The following is a 20,415-nucleotide window of genomic DNA, read 5'->3' as shown; positions in this document are numbered from 1 at the left end:
AAGAGAGTTCCAGAAAAACATCTATTTCTGCTTCATTGACTATGCCAAGGCCTTTGACTGTGTGGATCACAATAAACTGTGGAAAATTCTGAAAGAGATGGGAATACCAGACCACCTGACCTGCCTCTTGAGAAACCTGTATGCAGGTCAGGAAGCAAGAGTTAGAACTGGACATGGAACAACAGACTGGTTCCAAATAGGAAAAGAAGTGCATCAAGGCTGTATATTGTTACTCTGCTTATTTAACTTATATGCAGAGTACATCATGAGGAACGCTGGGCTGGAAGAAGCACAAGCTGGAGTCAAGATTGCCCAGAGAAATATCAATAACCTCAGATATGTAGATGACACCACCCTTATGGCAGAAAGTGAAGAGGAACTCAAAAGCCTCTTGATGAAAGTGAAAGAGGAGAGTGAAAAGTTTGGCTTGAAGCTCAACATTCAGAAAACGAAGGTCGGCATCTGGTCCCATCACTTCATGGGAAATAGATGGGGAAACAGTGGAAACAGTGTCAGACTTTATTTTTTGGGGCTCCAAAATCACTGCAGATGCTGATTGCAGCCATGAAATTAAAAGACGCTTGCTCCTTGGAAGGAAAGTTATGACCAACCTAGATAGCATATTAAAAAGCAGAGACATTACTTTGCCAACCAAGTCCGTCTAGTCAAGGCTATGGTTTTTCCCATGGTCATGTATGGATGTGAGAGTTGGACTGTGAAGAAAGCTGATCGCCGAAGAATTGATGCTTTTGAACTGTGGTGCTGGAGAAGACTCTTGAGAGTCCCTTGGACTGCAAGGAGGTTCAATCAGTCCATCCTAAAGGAGATCAATCTTGGTTGTTCATTGGAAGGACTGATGCTAAAGCTGAAACTCCAATACTTTGGCCACCTCATGTGAAGAGTTGACTCATTGGAAAAGACCCTGATGCTGGGAGGGATTGGGGTCAGGAGGAGAAGGGGACGACAGAGGATGAGATGGCTGAATAGCATCACCAACTCAATGCACATAAGTTTGGGTGAACTCTGGGAGTTGGTGATGGACAGGGAGGCCTGGCGTGCTGCGATTCATGGGGTCGCAAAGAGTCGGACACGACTGAGCGACTGAACTGAACTGAACTGAACTGAGGCTGTTAATTAATTCATAATTCTGGAAAATATTTTTCCATGTCATGAATCTGTGACAATAACTCTTACACAGTCTCTCTCCCTTGCTCTCTTTATGAGAGACCCTTATCACCAAGTCTTCCCTGGATAGTCTCTGTGTCACCATTCACTTCCAGTTGCTTCACAAGCCACTCTTAACCCAACCCTGGAAACTGTGTATAAAATCATAATGTGTGCTAATGATATGAGCATTTACACATCTAACCAATATATATTTAACCAAGATATTCCTTTAAACCATGATCATATGAGAAAGTGACATTACATCAATACTACAGACAACTGTTTTTCCCATGAACTATGGAATATTTTTGGACAAATTCACCTCTTCTCAGAAATATGCAAAATTCAGTGCAAAAGAGTAACAGTAAAGTGTTCATTAAGCCAGCCCAACAAATCACCTTGTTTTAAAAATATTAACTCCACCTTAGTTTCAAGTGCATCAATGCCCTAAACCAAAATTACTGGTGTCTTTATTAAAGGGGAAGGTTAGACATAGATGTATATAGAAAGAAGCCCGTCTGGAGACATAGGAAATATGCCTGAGGTTCTTAAAGTTAGGAGAGAATAATGAAACATATTCTTCATTAGCATCTTCAGGGGCATGGCCTTGCCCACACCTTGCTTTTGGAATTTTGTAGCCTCCAGAACTGAGACAATAAATATCTGTTGTTCTAAGCTACTCAGTTTGTGGGTACTTTGTTATGGCTGCCGTAGCAAATTAATATATGATCTCTATTGAATACACTACTGTTTTTGATGATTAGCTGTACTTTGCTGGTTGTATACTAGAATGTGATTTTGCAATGCTGTAAAATATGCTTCTAGTTTGAAGGACTAGAGACAGGAGTTTAAAGACATGTTGCAACCAATTAATGTAGCAATGAAAGAAATGTGTTTTTCAAAGCTGCTTTCAGTAATTTTTGTTTATTATGGGACAACTGACTCATTTATTGAAACATAAGTAAAACAAGATTTTAGAATTTAAGCTTGTTTTCACATTTTTTATAATTCATTATAAAAATAAAGTGCATCTATATTTGAATATAGAAATATATAAATATAGTATAATTTTAGTGTTTTAATCTTAAACACTTTAATTTTAGTGTTTAAATTCTTTCATTAGATCTAACAAAAAATACTTTTTTTCCAGAGGAGCAGCTACTCCTGTCGTTTAAGAATAGTTATTTGCCTGGGGATTGATACATCATTGAGTGAACTGAATCAAAAGCTTGTTCACCAGGTTCAGTGTTATATAGAGTAGTAGCTTTTGTTCCCAAGGCTACCTAGACTTTTAATGATTTTTTTCTAATAAAAAGACTGTTTGAAAGGAAATTAGTAACTTTATATTGAATCCTGGCAGATACCATCTTAACCAAAGTTAATGTAACCAGTACCACATAGCAACATCATGGACCCCAGATACGTTGTGTTGAGAAGAAAACATTGGGTACTCTTCCCAATCATGTTTAACCTCTTCTGATCATGAGAAAACATCAGACAAACCCACACTGAGATCCATCTACAAAGCACCTGACTAGTACACTAATGTATCAAGGTCATAAAAGACAAGACTGAGAAACTGTCACAAATCAGAGAGAATTAAGGAAACAGTAGCTAAATGCTGTGTGGGGTCCTGGGTTGGATCTTAGCACTCCTGGAAAAACTAATGAGACCTGAGTAAATTCATCAATTAGTCAGGGTCAATGTCTTGGCTTTGAAAATTAGTTTTTATCATAGAAAATGTTAACATAAGGGGAGGTTGGAACCCTGTACTATTTTATGCAACTCTTGTGAGTCTAAAATAATCTCAAAACAAATACTTAAAAAGAAAGACTTTATTTCCATTCCATGCTTTTTAAATGTTAAAATATAAAGGTTAACTACTGAAAAAGTTGTAAGAATAAAGGAATAAAATGAAAATTATTGGTGGGGGAATGTCTTGTCACCATTAACTATAAAATTCTTTCTGTTTGTTCTTTAATCAAAGTTCAAGTTAGCAGAATTTGTACATTGTGAGTTTCAGAATATTTAAACATTGATATGTTTAGTAATTTTAATATATGGGCAAATAATTTGGGCATTTCTTTAATTTACAGTAATTTCACTTTATTGCATTCAGTTATTACTAGTGTTTAATACTCTTGTAACCTTTATTTGTGCTACTATTTTTGACGATTAAACATATTTTGAAGGTTGCATACTAGGCACTGATTTTGCAATGCTGTAAAATGTGCTAACAGTTTGAAGAACTAGAGATAAGAGAATACATGTTGCAACAAGTTTGTGTAGCAATGACAAAGATATTTGTAGCACACAAAACCAGCATATGTGGAAATCTATCATAATAAATAGTCTTGATTTTTTAAAAAAAGCTTAGATGCTTTAAGCATACTTATTCCTTATAATCATTTTGTTTTAATTTGTTATCTAGGCTTTTCCTGATTGGCAGGAGATTGTGTCCACTCATAGTATAGGTTCAATACATTAGTATGGTATTTATGTAATTTTGTTCCTGTAGGGGGAAAAGCCCTTATTGTATTGTTATGTGAAGTTCATTTGATATTAATAAAGGCACTTGCAGTTAACATGCACTGTTCCTGAGACACTGGCATTTCTGTACTGCTTTAATCACTTATAGATAGATTGGCTAGTAAAATCTGTAAAACTGTGCTAAAAAGTAGTCAGCTTATTATATTGTAAACAATTTAGGCATTAGAGATGTGTATTAATTTTCATTATACAGTAAGTTCACATTTTTACTTATCAGTTAAAATGGAAACCAAAAAATGTTACATTCATAATATTGAAACTATGCTTGAATGTTAATATTTGTAAAAAAGAATGATTATGGTCTTCTAAAACTATTTTCATTTTATGATGTAATTTATCAGTTTTCGATTGTGTTCTCTGAGCACAATTTTAGAGTTAATCATGGCAGATTTTTATTTCAGAGAATCTTCTGATTATAAGTTTATTAATGTAGAAAAATTACTTCTCTAAAAGTAAAGCATTCTGATATTCAAATAATTTTATTTTGTACTCATAAATTTAATAGAGTCAGTTTGACTTGTGTTGAATTTTCTTTCCTATAGGAAGATGCTCTGTTTTTTTGTTGTTGTTGTTAATACAGAATATACTTTTTAAAAAATGTAGTTGCAGAGTTCACGTAACCTTCTTCAGTCTATGATTAGAAATCTTGTGAACAGTAGCTTGATGTTTCAGGACAGTTGGAGAAGGTTAAGGTCATTGTCCTGACAATTAAAAAGTGAAAGTGAAAATCATCCGACTCTTTGTGACCCCGTAGACTATACAGTCCATGGAATTCTCCAGGCTAGAATACTGGAGTGGGTAGGTTTTCCCTTCTCCAGGGGATCTTCCCAACCCAGGGATCAAACCCAGGTCTCCCGTACTGCCAGCGTATTCTTTACCAGCTGAACCACAAGGGAAGCCCAAGAATACTGGAGTGGGTAGCCTATCCCTTCTCCAGAGGATCTTCTCCACCCAGGAATTGAACAGGGGTCTCCTGCATGGCAGGCAGCTTCTTTACCAACTGAGCTATGAAACCTGACAATGAAACCAAGGGTGTAATCTAAACAGCACCCCCTTCTGTATATGAAGATTAAAGCCACAGCATAGATGTCATTAAATCAGCTTCTAAGTACCCAAAGAGCTTTTAATAACATTGTGAATGCTTTTTATAACTGAAACAAAGGGGAAAAGTGAGGTATAATTTTTATCATTTAAAGAATGACTCCTAGTTATTCTAGCTTTTTAAAGGAAGAGAGAAACAGAGAATTGAAACTACCGTTTTTAGAGTTATCCACAGCAGGTATTATAAAGTGCTGTCCCTGCAACTGTTAGCAGTTTGTTTTTTGCAGTGTTTTGTAGAGAGTAAAAATGATTAAGAAATGGCTTATTCCTTTATAACCTTATACCCTTTATAACCTTATACCCTAGCGATGGTCTGATAAAAGATTTTGAATAATCATAAATGTTCAAAGAGGGTCCAAAACGTATCTATCTGGGAGATTCAGGGATACTTCTTGGAGAATATTTTCTTGAAATTATTATGAAAGGATAGTTAAGATTATAAAAGGCAAAAGAAGGCAAAGAGCATGTTATAAAAGCGTGGAGGGTCTATGGAAATAATGTGACCAAAAATGCAATAATGGAAAACATTTATTAAGTACTTGTGTTTCAGATTATGCCAAGTATTGCAGATTATTGAGATGATGCAGATTCAGTTTTTGCTTTCAAGGAACTAAAATCCTACTTTAGAATTCATGTGCATAGAAGTGATAGTTAAAACAGTGGAAGGACATGAAATGACTGAGGAAGAAAGCATAAATGTGGAAGAAGAAGAAGGTTGGACAAAATCTATAAGAACCTTACTTATATTTACAAAAGAAAATCCAATAAGGCACATGGTAGTACTGTTGAAAAATATAGTTAAGAAGAATATCAAAATAGTTCCATGACCTGGATCTTAAGGGTGAAAATGGGTTTTAATAAGGAAGAGGCAATCATATGCCAGATTTAAAAGTCAGGTTAAGAATGAGAAGAGCAAAGATTATTGAAATCTAGTGGTTAGGAAAACTTAAGGTCCTTTACAGACAAAATGGAAGGGAGACTTAGATTTGGCAAGGTATTAAAGATTCTGAGAACCGAGGAGGAAGCAGACATACAAGTATAAGATTTTCTTTCAAATTAATGAGGAGTGATGGTGAGGGAAGGAGATAGATGGGGTCAAGTGGTAGAAGACTGCTGCTGCTGCTGCTGCTGCTGCTAAGTCACTTCAGTCGTGTCCGACTCTGTGTGACCCCATAGACGGAAGCCCACCAGGCTCCCCCGTCCCTGGGATTCTTCAGGCAAGAACACTGGAGTGGGTTGTCATTTCCTTCTCCAATGTGTGAAAGTGAAAGTGAAGTCGCTCAGTCATGTCTGACTCGTAGCGCCCCCATGGACTGCAGCCTACCAGGCTCCTCCGTCCATGGGATTTTCTAGGCAAGAGTACTGGAGTGGCTTGCCATTGCCTTCTCCAGGTAGAAGACTGAGAGAGACCAAAAAGCATGCTGAGAAATATGGAAATGGAAATGTGGAAACTGTGGTTAGTATAAAATTTAAGAGTTTAAGATCTTGGAGTGGTAGAGTTTTGTGTGATAGAATCCAGCATGTGGCCTAAATGAAATCAAGGAGAAATAAAATAATAATAAAATAATATTTAAATTATTAATATATATAGAATTACAAAGACATTTAATGAGAAAGATATACTTTTTCTTATCACTGACTTCTATAATGCTATATAGGCAAAATTTAGTAAAGATTATTAAATGCAGTGTGAAATTATTTCCTTTCAGTGATATAACTTTATGTATAGCAAAGAAAGTCTCTGATATGTGTTCTTAATAATGCATAGTATCACTATAATGAGTATAATATGGGCCTGATCTTCACTGTATACAAAGTGAACCTTTTCTTATCAACAAGGAATAAATAGGTCCTATAGATTCTATTGTCACGTGAGTACTTTGTATGCTTCAATTATGTTCACCAGGAGTTTTCTGAAAAGGAATAAGAAAATAGAGTAAGGTAGCCTCTTCGTAATTTTGTCAAGCACAGATATAACTCTGTGTACAAACTCCTTTTTTCCCATTTGAATCTACAGTGAGTAAAGCTCATATTTTGTTGAAATCTTATATTTAGCTCTTGCTAGCTATCACACTTTTTAGAGTTAGAAAAAGAATGATTCATGTTAATGTTTGACAGAAACCAGCACAATTCTGTCGGAGAAGGCAATGGCACCCCACTCCAGTGCTCTTGCCTGGAAAATCCCATGGATGGAGGAACCTGGTAGGCTGCAGTTCATGAGGTCGCTAAGAGTCAGACACAACTGAGCGACTTCACTTTCACTTTTCACTTTCATGCATTGGAGAAGGAAATGGCAACCCACTCCAGTGTTCTTGCCTGGAGAATCCCAGGGACGGGGGAACCTGGTGGGCTACCGTCTATGGGGTCTCACAGAGTTGGACACGACTGAAGCAACTTAGTAGCAACAGCAGCACAATTCTGTAAAGCAGTTAACCTTCAATTAAATACTAAATAAATTTTTTAAAAAAGAACCTTTTTATTATCAAATTGTGCAAAATTGATTCTTAATTATTGCTGCAAGAGTGACAACTGCATTTAGATATTACTCATGTTTTTGGTTCATGAGACTCCAAGGTAAACCTTGCTCATTTATTTCTTCACAATAAGAAAACGTTTTGACTATACATCTAAGAATCTGCCTGCTAACAATTAACTTCTATTGTAGAAATATTTCTATCAGTTTCTGATCCTTTATAATTTCAATCTGTTCTGAGTTTTTATAATATGTTGTATAGTTTTGAATTTACCTCACAAAACTTTTTGTATTAAATCACTGCTGTTAATACATTTATATAATTGACAAATATAATTTAAGAATTATTATTTTGTAAAATATAAGTTAAAAATGATTCTAAAATCTATAAAATGAATGTTCAGTTCATCTTGTTTATCAAGAAAACTAATATAGAGGAAAATGTAACTGACCACAGTATGCTTATAAATAAACAGTTGATTAAGGACATGGGATTTCAGAAGTTGAATTGATTAGTGAGAACGGGGGATTTTATAGACAATCACATGTGAAAATAAATAAGGGTTCTTAATGTTATATATAGGCTCTTTTTTTTTAAGAAATTAGCTGGGCCTTTGAGAATTCTATTGCCCACCCACCCCACCCCACCCAAAATTTACATAATCTTTGTGATACCATACCACTCTTAAAAATAGTGATACTTGAGTAATTTCCCTTTTTTCTAGTAGCAGACTCTGTTTTGTTTTGACTTAATTTTAGTGCTAATTGCAGTCTAGAATTCTGATTACATAAAAAGTACCAGACTCACAGATTTTCTGTTTAGGCTTTGATAAACAAAAACTAAGATTGTCTGACTAAGAAAATATATCCAAGTTTGTGTCCTTCCCTGCCCTCCTCCCTCACAGTTTTATTTGGGGGCCTTACTTGTAAAGACTCTGAGTATCTTCCCTATAAGATCTACTAACTGCTTTGTAATAGTGGAACCTCAGCCTTCAGTCAGAACTCTTTACCTTGAAGGCTGATTAATGTAAGATATACTTGATATAATCATCTATTTAAATCTTACTACTTCAATGAAAATACAGTATTATTTCAATGAAGAATTCAGGGCTTATATCAGTCAGTGAGAGTACACTCTGATCTCTTTGATGACTTCCTCTTAGTTTTCAGAGAATAAAAAAGCAAAGAGGAGAGATTTTGTTGATAACTAAATGATAACGAAAAGTATACTTATTTTTAAGTTGCATTTTTAAATTTACTTCGAACATATTTTATTCAAACTATATTGCAGTGCATAGCCAGGTCTGATGTAAACAGGATCATAAGGAAGCCTTATATTCTTTTTAACACAGAGCACAATAGTTTTCACACAGTTAGTTATGGTAGCCTTGAGTGTGAGTTTTGAGATTCTGCTTTCATTCTATCAAATCAGGAAGCTTAATTATTTCCTGGAAGTAAAAAGAAGATTTCCAAGTATTAACAAATCTTCTGCCAAATCCCTACAAAGAATGAAAAATACATTGTGTTTTTGATTGTTTACCACTGCAACTTCAGGTTATGACACTTAGTACTAGATTCTCTTTAGAGATTGAAAAAAATCACATTTGAATTGAATATGAACTTACTATCACAATGTTTAAAAATGCTTTTTATATTGATCACTACCATCCAATGCATTTAGAAATAAATTAGTAGGTTTATTTATTAAATACTTATGCTCTTGGATGTATTGCTTTATCAGGCTAGAAATATAATCCTTTTTGGCATCAACTCTCCTCACCTAAAGATGTTGCATAGAGACCATAGCTTCAATTCTAGTACATGGAAACTAGCAACTCTTTGCCTAGAGTATATGACAATTTGAGTAATGACTTTGTGACGGATTCTGGATTTATTTTATTGATTTTCAACTTTGTATTAATAGGATATTTTAAATATTCTTTCTTATGAGTAAAAATTCCTGATAAAATATTAATGTACATGTATTAGCGGAAAGTTTGCTTCACTTTTGCAGGTCGAACGTTATAATTCATGAAAATTACTTACTTAAAACATCATTCTCAATCTCAAAATTATCAATAAAGTTATGTCATTCATTTGACTTATTTTTAGGGTATATTCGTGTTTCTAGAAACATCTTATTCTGTAGGGTTTGAAGAACAGAAATGCAAAAGAAAAAAGGTATAATAGAAGTTTAATAGATAAACTATAAATTTTAACACACTATAATGCTGAAATCAGATATATCTCATCTGTTTTTATAATACAACTTTAAGTGTGTTTTTTTTCCCTCCCAGGACATTTATTCAGAGCAGCTGGGGATCAACCGTTTAACCTGTCCACAGTGTCGAGTGCCTTCCCAATGGTCAGCCACCCAGTCTTTGGTCTACATTCAGCCAGCTCAGGGCATTCAGAATTTGGTGGTTTGGGGACACTTGGTACACCCACAGCCTTAGCCGCCCATCCCCAACTAGCGTCTTTTCCAGGTAAACATCTATTACAAACAGTGTTCAAGGAAAGGAAGAAAGCTTGAAAATGTGCAAGCAGTAACTGTTTATTAAACTGAACAAAAAGAATAGTCTTATGCCTGGTATATTAAAGCTCATGTGCAAGAATTAGCGCTATCCTTTTTATCATGTGCAAAATAATAAAACACACTGTGTGTGCTGTGTGGTAATGTAATTAACTATTCAAATGCTAAGCTAGAAAAAAAGGCACCTGTTTCAAAAATGAATAATTAAGCCAAGTTTTTATCATGCTTTTTACTGAAGTAGAAAAGTATATATTAGAAGTATAAAATTTGATTAATTTTTCTGTTTTACTTGGTTTTTTAAAAAAATTATTTAACTTTCAGTGAGAAACTAAAGTCCAATTCCTGTAATGAATAAATACACTTTTATTTTGAGTTCTCATTTCTCTGCATCTGTAAGTAAGATGAGCTTGGCTCTTAAATTTCTATTTTGTTCATATTTTACTTAAACAACCATAGATTTGCACCACTTACATGGGAGGGAGACCAGAATTATCCCAGATTATGAGGATTCAGGAGTTCAATAAGACACCAATTAAAGTTTAACTTAGACAAACATGCTATAATTTCTCGTTATATTATTTTGAAAGTCTAAGCTTTAATGTGTTTCTAGTGATTAGTTTTATCTTAATAAATTTTAGTTAAGGATACATGATTTAGTGTTACTATCAGAGCATAATTCAGAGACAATTAGGTCTGAATTTAAATCAGGCCTGTTACCTTTCAGCTGTGTGACCTTGATTGAACAAGTAGTCTGACCTCTCAGCCTCAGGTTTCTCATGTGAATAATGAGGATGACAATAATAATAATAATAGTATCTCCCTCTTAGGGTTCTTGTGAAGATTAAAAGAGATAATCCATGTCCAGTGTTGAATGCAATGTTCAGCATACACAATTAGTACATAATTGGTAGCCATCATGATTCTTTCTCTTGTTAAGAGTTTCTTTAAAAGGAATCAAATACCTTGTTTGATGGAAAGATGGTTAAATATATATTTCATATGACTCATTTTTTGAGTCATATTTCTTTAATTCAGAAAGGGGATGGTGAGAAGGAACAGTGTGTCTAGAAGTTAAAAGTCAAACTAAGTCTTGACATTTGCTTTAAAAATACTAATAGGAATTTATTTTAGGCAGTTCTGAGCACAGTTGCTTAGCAAGATCAGTATTCAGTAGATATTTGCTGAAATATAGATTGCTGAATAAAAAATTAAAATAGGTAATAGTAATATAGTTGCTAGTATCTTAAATTTTAAAAATTGTTTTAACACAATTTCTTACATTTAATATAGTTTGATATATATGTAGTATTATTTGCTTTTGAGCATTTTTAAACCACAATGTAATTACTGAATTATTAAAATAAATTATCTTCTGTACTGTTAACATGGTTAACAGTTGTAAAGAATTACTCCTCTCAACTTCAATAATGTTGGTATTTCCACTATATGGAAAAAATTTGATAACTTCCCTAATCTATATAAGCTATTCATTCATCCATTTATTGTACAAACTTCTCTGAGCATCTAACTATGTTCTGTGCACTAGGCTAAGCACATAAGAATACACTAACATGGTCTATGTTATGTTTCTTATAGTTTTTAAGAGATGGATAAATAGAAAATTATAAAACAGAGTCTTCAGTGGCAAATAACAGTATGGCTGTATAAGCATACTTTTTTGCCAAGAGAATATGCTTTGTTTTAGAGGACTCATTTGTTTAAGTTGTACATCTTATATAACTTAAGTTGTCTATAATTGGTTTTATTTAAAAGGGTAACCAAAATGCCAAAATTTTTAAATCACCTACTAAATAAAAACACAGAAAGAAGAAATTACTAGGAATTTTAAATCAGGAATAGTTTATTTTTAAATATTATGCACTTCTAAACTAGTCTGCATTTCAGGTGATTAAATCAACATTAAAATTACTTAATGTATATTAGTATAATAAAATTATTTCCCTTTTATATTGAAATAGTATTTCATGGGAAGTTCTTTTAAAATATTTATAATTTTAGTCATTATATTTTTATATTATATTACTATGAATTTTTGTGAAGTATTTGGCTCTATCAACTCAGGGAGATTTTTTAATTCTGCTGTCTTCTAGGTTCAAATTGGGTTTCAGTATATCCTCTGAAATAATAGACTCTTTCAATGGAATAAGATTAATGTTGTTACCATGCAGTTACTGCCTTTGAATACATTTAGAAATTCATCATGTTCTGGTTTGTGTAATCCTTATTTTGTAAATTTCATTTACCAACAAGGTAGTTTGTGACTAAGTTGTTTTTTTCTTAATTTGAAAAAGAAATAAGTTCCTACTTAACAGAAATTCTGTTACTTCCCATGAAATAGTAGACATTTGTGAATCTTGTTTTCAAACGTGCTACCATTTTCATCTTTTTATTTGATCTTAGTTTACTCGAATTTATAACATGTACATTTTCCAGTTGTGTTTGTTTTCTAATCTCTGTTGTGTGCGTATTTACCACTGATATTCTAAAGTGCATTTTTATGTTTTTTTCTGAGTTTGATTATGTCTAAAATATTTGAGTCTTATTATACTTTGATTACCTTACCAATTTGTTGGTTGTTTACAAAGTCTGAACCTTCAACTATATTGTTTTAATTATAGACTTTATTTTAAATAATATGAATATTTCAGGAAACTGGTATTTCCTTTTTTATCAGCTAAATAGAACCGAGTGTTCAAACCTATAAATAGCAATAGATTCTGGCTGTGCTGATAAAAGCCCCCAAAACATAGTTTTTCTTTCTATCTAAATACAGTTCTTTCATCTTAACAGTAGATAAATGATTGATAGTTTTGTATAGTTATTCTTGGTTCAGTTCCCATCATTCAGGCACTGCTGAATATACATTGGTGTCATTTCACTAGCAGTGACTTCCTGCAGTGCAGTAGAATAGCTTTTGCAGTTTTCTGCTTATAATGTTTTTTAGACATTTCACAATGTCAGTTACCATGAACATTTCACTTTCTTTTAAGCTAAACTTTTGTCTTTAGATAATGAAGGTGCACATAATGTACATAACTTTACATCTTGTTTTAATGAAGAGATGTTCTTAGAAAAGCTTTCAAGATCATATAATACAATACATTGACAATGTTGAATTTTCCCATACTCTTACTGGGATTTTTCCTCTAATTTTTTGTGATTATCAAGTCTATGAAACATGTACCATATCTCTTGGAAGATTAGCCTGAAAGGTAGTAACTGATTTGGTAATCTAGCTGGTTAGCCATTTGGAAAGTATTCTTTCCAAGATTTTAGATGGGGCAATATAAGACTGTCCTTTGATTTATTTCAGATTTCTTCTTAATCTTAACCCTTCCCTAAATAATGTATTCTATAAAATTTGGCTTCTCTCATTTTCTAACAGTTTTATCTAAAAGCCACTGTTTGAATAGCTAAATTGCATTCAATGATAAGACATTATTATTTGTAATTTGTAAGAGGAAGTATAAATAAAATTCAGGCTTTTTAAATTAACTCTAAGGAAAAAAACTTTGTAGAGTCTTTTATAGTTTAATGTGGCAACTTGGTTTTGGAAATCTCTGAAACACTTTTCATTTTTTAGACAGAAAAAAAAAAAACATTGATTTTTCTATCTCTGTTCTTTTGTTTGAGTATCAACATTTCTTCCATAAGGGTATTCAAGATATGCTGAATTACAGTGGTGTTTGTATTATTATTTAAACCATTTGATTTATCAAAGCCAGATTTTTGTTGTATATAATTTAAGGACATTCTTAACATAGATTGTAGATGGTTGCCTTACATTCTAAGGTTTTAAAATAGATTAAAATAATCTTAAATACTCTTTCTTTGCTAATTTAGAAAAATTATGATGTAAGTCATCAAAGAGTTAAATAGTTCTTTAATATTAATTTCAATTTTCCCAGTTTATTTTAAAAACTATAGACTACCTTTGTTCTTCATAAACTTGAATTCATAGAAGCTGCTAAGTGAAGAACCTTGGATACTGTCTTAACGAGCAGAATGATGAATGCATAACTTCTAATCAGTTATCTTATAATTAGAAGGATGATCAGAACTATGTGTAATTCAGCAATTCTGTTCCAAGATAAAACCTGAAAATTTTTTTCAGTAATAAAATATAAAAAGCACTGTTAAATTAACTAGAAAGTTAATCCAAGTATTTTTGCTTGTTTGGTGTTTGGCTTTGAGGTGCAGAATGGTGGCGAACAACAGATGTTCATACACGTGCAGGGGCAACCTTCTTTCCACCATTACTGGGAATTCCACCACTGTTTGCTCCTCCAGCCCAGAATCATGATTCTTCTTCATTCCATTCAAGAACTTCGGGAAAAAGTAATCGAAATGGTCCTGAAAAAGGTATCCATGTTAACTTGAGTGAAGTATTATCCTTCATTTCAGTACCTGTTTTCAGTAGAGTTCAGATTTAGAAACAGTTATAAAGCATTGTGCTAGACACTTTCACATTGTCTTGCTTAATCTTTATAATAATTCTGTGAGATTGAAAGTATTCGTATTTTGCAGCCAAGATTAAATAAATTATTCAAGAAAGTACTGTTTACATGTTGACATTGCACAGCAGAATTTAACCCAGGTTTTAACTCCCAACTCCACTGCTTTTCCTCTGTATCTCATTACCTCCCTTATGATGCTCAATAAAATATATTACTTCTTCTATAATTAAGCATTGAATTTATATGTTAGCACACCTTTTTTCTTTTACATTTTCATTAATATTTCATAGTTGATAACTATTGTTAGAATACATTTGCAAATTATAATACCATTTTAGATGGTTTGTTATTATCTTTCTTTCCAGTAAGTAGATGTTTGGGAGTTTGCCCTGAAAGAGGGAATAGTTGTATTTAATTACTTTTCTAAAGTTTTTTTAATTGAAGTAAAATTCACATAAATGTAAAATTTACCATTTTAAACAGAACAATTCAATGACACTTAAGGCTCTAATAGTGTGCAACAACCACCTCTATCTAGTTTCAACACATTTTCATCACCCTAAAAGGAAACTTCGTACCAGTTTCTCCCTATTATTTCCTCTCTCAGTCTCTGGCAACCACTAGCTTGCCCTCTTTCTCTATAGATGTACCTGTTGTGAATATCTCATGTAGATGGAATCATACAGTTTGTGTCTGGCTTATTTCACTTAGCATAATGTTTTTAAGTCATCCCCATTGTAGCATATGTCATTATTTCATTCCTTTTTATGCTGAATAACATTCTCTTGTATAAACATATTTATTTTAACTTTCAAGGTGTAAATGGATCAATAAATGGAAACAGTACATCATCTGTATCTGGTATCAACACATCTGTACTGTCCACTACTGCTTCAAGTTCTGTGGGACAAACGAAAAGTATAAGCTCAGGTGGAGGAAATAGAAAATGTAATCAGGAACAAAACAAAACCCAGCCTTTGGATGCTAGAGCTGACAAAATCAAAGATAAGGTAAGTTAACCTTCAGGGGGCAAATATAACAGACCTATACAAGTATTCTAAAGGTCAAACCACCTGAATCTATGGAATAATTTTTTATGATTTACCAACTCCTATTTTTAAAAATATTTATTTTTATCGAGTAGTTTTAGTATTAAACATCTAAAAAATTAAAAATGTCAGCACCAGTATCAATAACACAAATAGTCATCATTCAGTTCAGTTCAGTCGCTCACTAGTGTCCAACTCTTTGGAACCCCATGGATTGCAGCACTCCAGGACTCCCTGTCCATCACCAAAACCCGGAGTTTACTCAAAATCATGTCCATTGAGTCATTGATGCCATCCAACCATCTCATCCTCTGTCGTCCCCTTCTCCTCCTGCCTTCAGTCTTTCTCACCATCAGGGTCTGTTCAAAATGAGTAAGTTCTTCGTATCAGGTAGCCAGAGTATTGGAGCTTCAGCTTCAGCATCAGTCCTTCCAATGAATATTCAGGACTGATCTCCTATAGGATGGACTTGTTGGATCTCCTTGTAGTCCAAGGGACTCTCAAGAGTCTTCTCCAACGCCACAGTTCAAAAGCATCGATTCTTTGGCACTCAGCTTTCTTTATAGTCCAACTCTCACATCCATACACGACTACTGGAAAAACCATAGCTTTGGATAGACGGACATTTGTTGGCAAAATAATGTCTTTGCTTTTAAAGTGCTGTCTATGTTGGTCATAACTTTTCTTCCAAAGAGCAAGCGTCTTTTCATTTCATGGCTGCAGTCACCATCTGCAGTGATTTTGGAGCCCCCCAATATAAAGTCTGGCACTGTTTCCATTGTTTCCCCATCTATTTGCCTTGAAGTGATGGGACCAGATGCCATGATCTTAGTTTTCTGAATGTTGAGCTTTAAGCCAACTTTTTCACTCTCCTCTTTCACTTCCATCAAAGGCTCTTAAGTTCTCCGTTTTCTGCCATAAGGGTGGTGTCATCTGCATGTCTGAGGTTATTTATATTTCTCCTGGCAATCTTGATTCCAGCTTGTGCTTCATCCAGCCCAGCTTTTCTCATGATGTATTCTGCATGTAAGTTAAATCAGCAGGATGACAATATACAGCCTTGACGTACTCCTTTTCCTATTTGGAACCAGTGTTCCATGTCCAGTTCTAACTTTCCTTCCTGACCTGCATAGATTTTCTCAAGAGGCAGGTCAGGTGGTCTGGTATTCCCATCTCTTGAAGAATTTTCCAATTTGTTGGGAAAACTGATGGGAGAGACTGACTGAGGGGGAAACTGAGTCTTATTCCGGGCCATGCTCAGTAAATCTTTAATCCAATTTTCTGTTGATGGGTGGGGCTGTGTTGCCTCCCTGTTATTTACCTGGGACCAAATTTTAGTGGAGGTAATGAAGATAATGGTAACCTCCTGAAAAGGTCCCATGCACCCACTGCTCCACTCAGTGCCCCCAACCCTGCAGCAGGCCACTGGTGACCCACACCTCTGCTGGAGACACCAGGACGCTCATGGGCAAGTCTGGGTCAGTCTCTTGTGGGGTCATTACTCCTTTCTCCTCGGTCCTGGTGCACACAAAGCTCTGTGCTCTCCAAGAGTCTGATTCCCCACCCCTGTGTAAGTTCTGATGGCTCTGTGGTGGGGTTAATGGCGACTTCATAGGTAAGGTTTATTAGGAATTTAACACATACTAGTTCTGCTGTAATTGTTTTGCATATAATATCAATTCCAGCCCTCCCTATACCCCTAATGAGGTAGGTACTATTATTATAAATCAAGAAAAAGAGTCCCCAAGTAGTTGGCCATTAAGTGGTTAGCATATGAAGTCAGGCAGGTTGACTCCACAGCCCATGCTTTAGGAAAACCAAAACAAGAAACCATTTATTTTGGAAATTTTCAAAATGCACAATAGACATGGTCAGTTTTATTTCATCATAACCCCAACTGTGCAGTTTAGCAATTTAACACTTCTCCGGTCTGAGTTCTCCTTTGCCAGTTAGCACAGTATTAGACCTTGCAGATAGAGGGTGCTGGGGAAGCACTGGAAGAGGAAAGGGCTTCTCTTCTTGGTCCCGTGCTATGCCTACAGTGACTAGCTTCCTCGCCAGCTGGCAGCTGCCCTGCCACTTGTGTTCAGTAGAGATCCAGTGGTGCGCACCATTTAGTGAGCTTCACTGACATCCCAGCAGGCAGCTTATTAGTGAGTTTTGCCAGCATGCCAGTGGTTAGTTTTCTAGCTAATTTTTCTGTCACCCCTACTAGTAGATCCCTAGCGAGTTTTTCTGGCACTCCAGCAGGTGGTATTTCCTGTGTACCAACGTTGAACTGTGATGCTTCGTGAGTTTCTCTGCTGGCCAGTGGGCAATAGTCACATCCTTTCCAACAAATACTCCTGCTTGGACCTCCTGACTAACCTTGTCTGCTATAGAAGCAGTATCAGGAATAGGGTGATATTGTGCAGATTGCACATGGTAAATTCACACCAGCATTCTGGACACTGTAAGTCTTTGGATTTCCTCTTCCACATTGTCCTAGGGAAGTTGTGACACTTCAGCTATACTAAATATAGTCCACCACTGTGTCCAGATTTCATTCACTCTGCTAAGTAAGCTGAGAGACCTCCAGCTACATGAACCAACACATTATATCCAGAATTTCTGGTAAGTGCACCTGTATCAGTGAATTTGGACTGCTTCCATGTGTAATTTCTTCTTGAGTGAGAAGTCTTGGTTTATTCTGAGTTCAAGCCCTAGCATCAGCTACAAACATTTTGGAAAGACAGATAATAATTAGAACATTGCCTTTTTGTCTATATTTTATAAAAACCACTCTCAGGGCCTGACATTTCTGAGGGCAGAGAGTCAAACGTTTGTGATCCTATTATACAGAGTGAAGTGAGTCAGAAAGAGAAAGATAAATACCGTATTCTAACACAAATGGAATCTAGAAAAATGGTACTGAAGAATTTATTTACAGGCAACAATGGAGAGACAGACAGAGAGAGTAGACTTATGGACATGGGGAGAGGGGAGGGGAGGGTGAGATGTATCGAAAAAGTAACATGGAAACTTTCATTACCATATGTAAAATAGATAGCCAACTAGAATTTCCTGTATGACTCAGGAAACTCAAACAGGGGCTCTGTATTAACCTAGAAGGGTGAGATTGGGAGGGAATTTCAAAAGGGAGGGGATATATGTATACCTATAGCTGGAGAAGACTCTTGAGAGTCCCTTGGACTGCAAGGAGATCCAACCAGTCCATTCTAAAGGAGACCAGTCCTGGGTGTTCATTGGAAAGACTGATGCTGAAGCTGAAACTGCAATACTTTGGCCACCTCATGCGACGAGTTGACTCACTGGAAAAGACTCTGATGCTGGGAAAGGTTGGGGGCGGGAGGAGAAGGGGACGACCGATAATGAGATGGCTGGATGGCGTCACCGACTATATGGACATGAGTTTGAGTGAACTCCGGGAGTTGGTGATGGACAGGGAGTCCTGGCGTGCTGTGATTCATGGGGTCACAAAGAGTTGGACACGACTGAGCAACTGAACTGAAGTGAACTGAACTGAACTGATAGGTGATTCACTTTGAGGTTTGACAGAAAACAGCAAAATTCTGTAAAGCAATTATCCTTCAATAAAAAGTAAATTAATTTTTTAAAAAAGTTTGTGCTCCTGTAACATCACTTTCTCTATTATCTCAGCTATAATATGAGGGGATTGAGAAGCTTCTGACATACCACATTAAGAGCAGGATATGTGTAGTGACTGATTGCAGAGAGCACTGATCTGAACTTTAAATGTAAACAACATGCCTCTCAGGCTCTGACTTTTAATTCCAAGAAACAATTTTATCATATTTCCGTTTGTCCTTTCTCAAGATAGCATCAAGTTCCATATATTTTCCAGGATCAACTAAACAAAGTTTTCTTTCCTCTTGCTGAGCGTATTTTATAGAAATACTTCCTCAAGACCTTTTAGTTCCATCTAAACAGAAGATAAATGTTTTCCAGAACATAACAAGACATATGAGGGTCTGAGGGAAGGTCATCTGCTGAAGCCACTAAGAATGATGATACCCATCACAGACACTCAATGGGACTCTTCTTGGGCCCCAAGACAAACATATTTTGGGGTCATGTTTTCCACCTGCTCCTCTTCAACTACTCTTTGCTCATCTCCTTTATGGTATGTTTTGAGGGCATTCACATTAGTATGAGCTCCAAAGGCCTGTCTCTGCACTGCTGCCAGCCTCTCTGCACAGCAGATGCTGACTAAAACATGACCTACTCCTTCAGTATAGTTGCTCAGTCGTGTCTGACTCTTTGTGACCCAAGGACTGCAGCGCGCCAGGCCTCCCTGTCCTTCACCAACTCCCGGAGCTTGCTCAAACTCATGTCCATCGAGTCGGTGATGCCATCCAACTGCCTCATCCTCAGTCATCCCCTTCCTCTCCTGCCTTCAATCTTTCCCAGCATCAGGCTTTTTTCCACTGAGTCAGTTCTTTGTATCAGGTGGCCAAAGTATTGGAGTTTCAGCTTCACCATCAGTCCTTCCATGAATATTCAAGACTGATTTCAGGAAATCAGTTGGATCTGATTGGTTGGATATGACTGGTTGGATCTCCTTGCAGTCCAAAGGACTCTCAAGAGTCTTCTCCAACACCACGGTTCAAAAGCATCAATTTTTCGGCACTCAGACTTCTTTATAGTCCAACTCCATGCATGACTACTGGAAAAACCATACTCCTTGCTCCCATGGTATTCTGAAGCATGTCCTAGACCTCATATCATGGGATGTCTATATCTATATGTATTTCTAAAAGTTAAATACCCATGCTTGCTTTTAAACCTTATAATGCCTTACCTCTTAGAAGTCTTCTTTGGTGGCTCAATGATAAAGAACCCACCTATCATTGCAAAAGATGTGGGTTTGATCCCTAGGTCGGGAAGACCCCCTAGAGAAGGAAATGGCAGCCCACTCCAGTATTCTTGCCCGGAAAATACCAAGGACAGAGGATAATCCAGAGGATAGTCCTTGGTATAGGATAGAGACTGTGCCAAGATAGAATATAGTCTATGGAGCTGCAAAGAGTTGGACATGACTTA

At 35.6% G+C, this 20,415-nt stretch overlaps 1 protein-coding gene across 19 annotated transcripts in view; it reads left to right on the top strand.

Annotated features, from left to right (window-relative positions):
• Nucleotides 1-20,415, top strand: part of BAZ2B (bromodomain adjacent to zinc finger domain 2B) — a 418,491-nt gene that overhangs the window by 275,022 nt on the left and 123,054 nt on the right. For 14 of the 19 annotated variants that reach the window (XM_055397431.2, XM_088829619.1, XM_055397447.2 and 11 more), the window contains 3 exons: nucleotides 9,589-9,777; nucleotides 14,040-14,207; nucleotides 15,119-15,312. In XM_055397431.2, coding sequence (XP_055253406.1) covers nucleotides 9,589-9,777; nucleotides 14,040-14,207; nucleotides 15,119-15,312 — 551 coding nt within the window. The remainder of the gene's footprint in view (nucleotides 1-9,588; nucleotides 9,778-14,039; nucleotides 14,208-15,118; nucleotides 15,313-20,415) is intronic. The other 5 variants (XM_055397446.2, XM_088829591.1, XM_055397436.2 and 2 more) reach the window with 3 other exon arrangements.

Source organism: Moschus berezovskii, chromosome 2, assembly GCF_049115385.1.
Source record: "Moschus berezovskii isolate FMDL1 chromosome 2, NW_MosBer_1.0, whole genome shotgun sequence".
NCBI classification, from domain to species: Eukaryota; Metazoa; Chordata; class Mammalia; order Artiodactyla; family Moschidae; genus Moschus; species Moschus berezovskii.
Note: the sequence above shows the minus strand (reverse complement) of the source record. Positions and strands in the feature narration are given on the sequence as shown.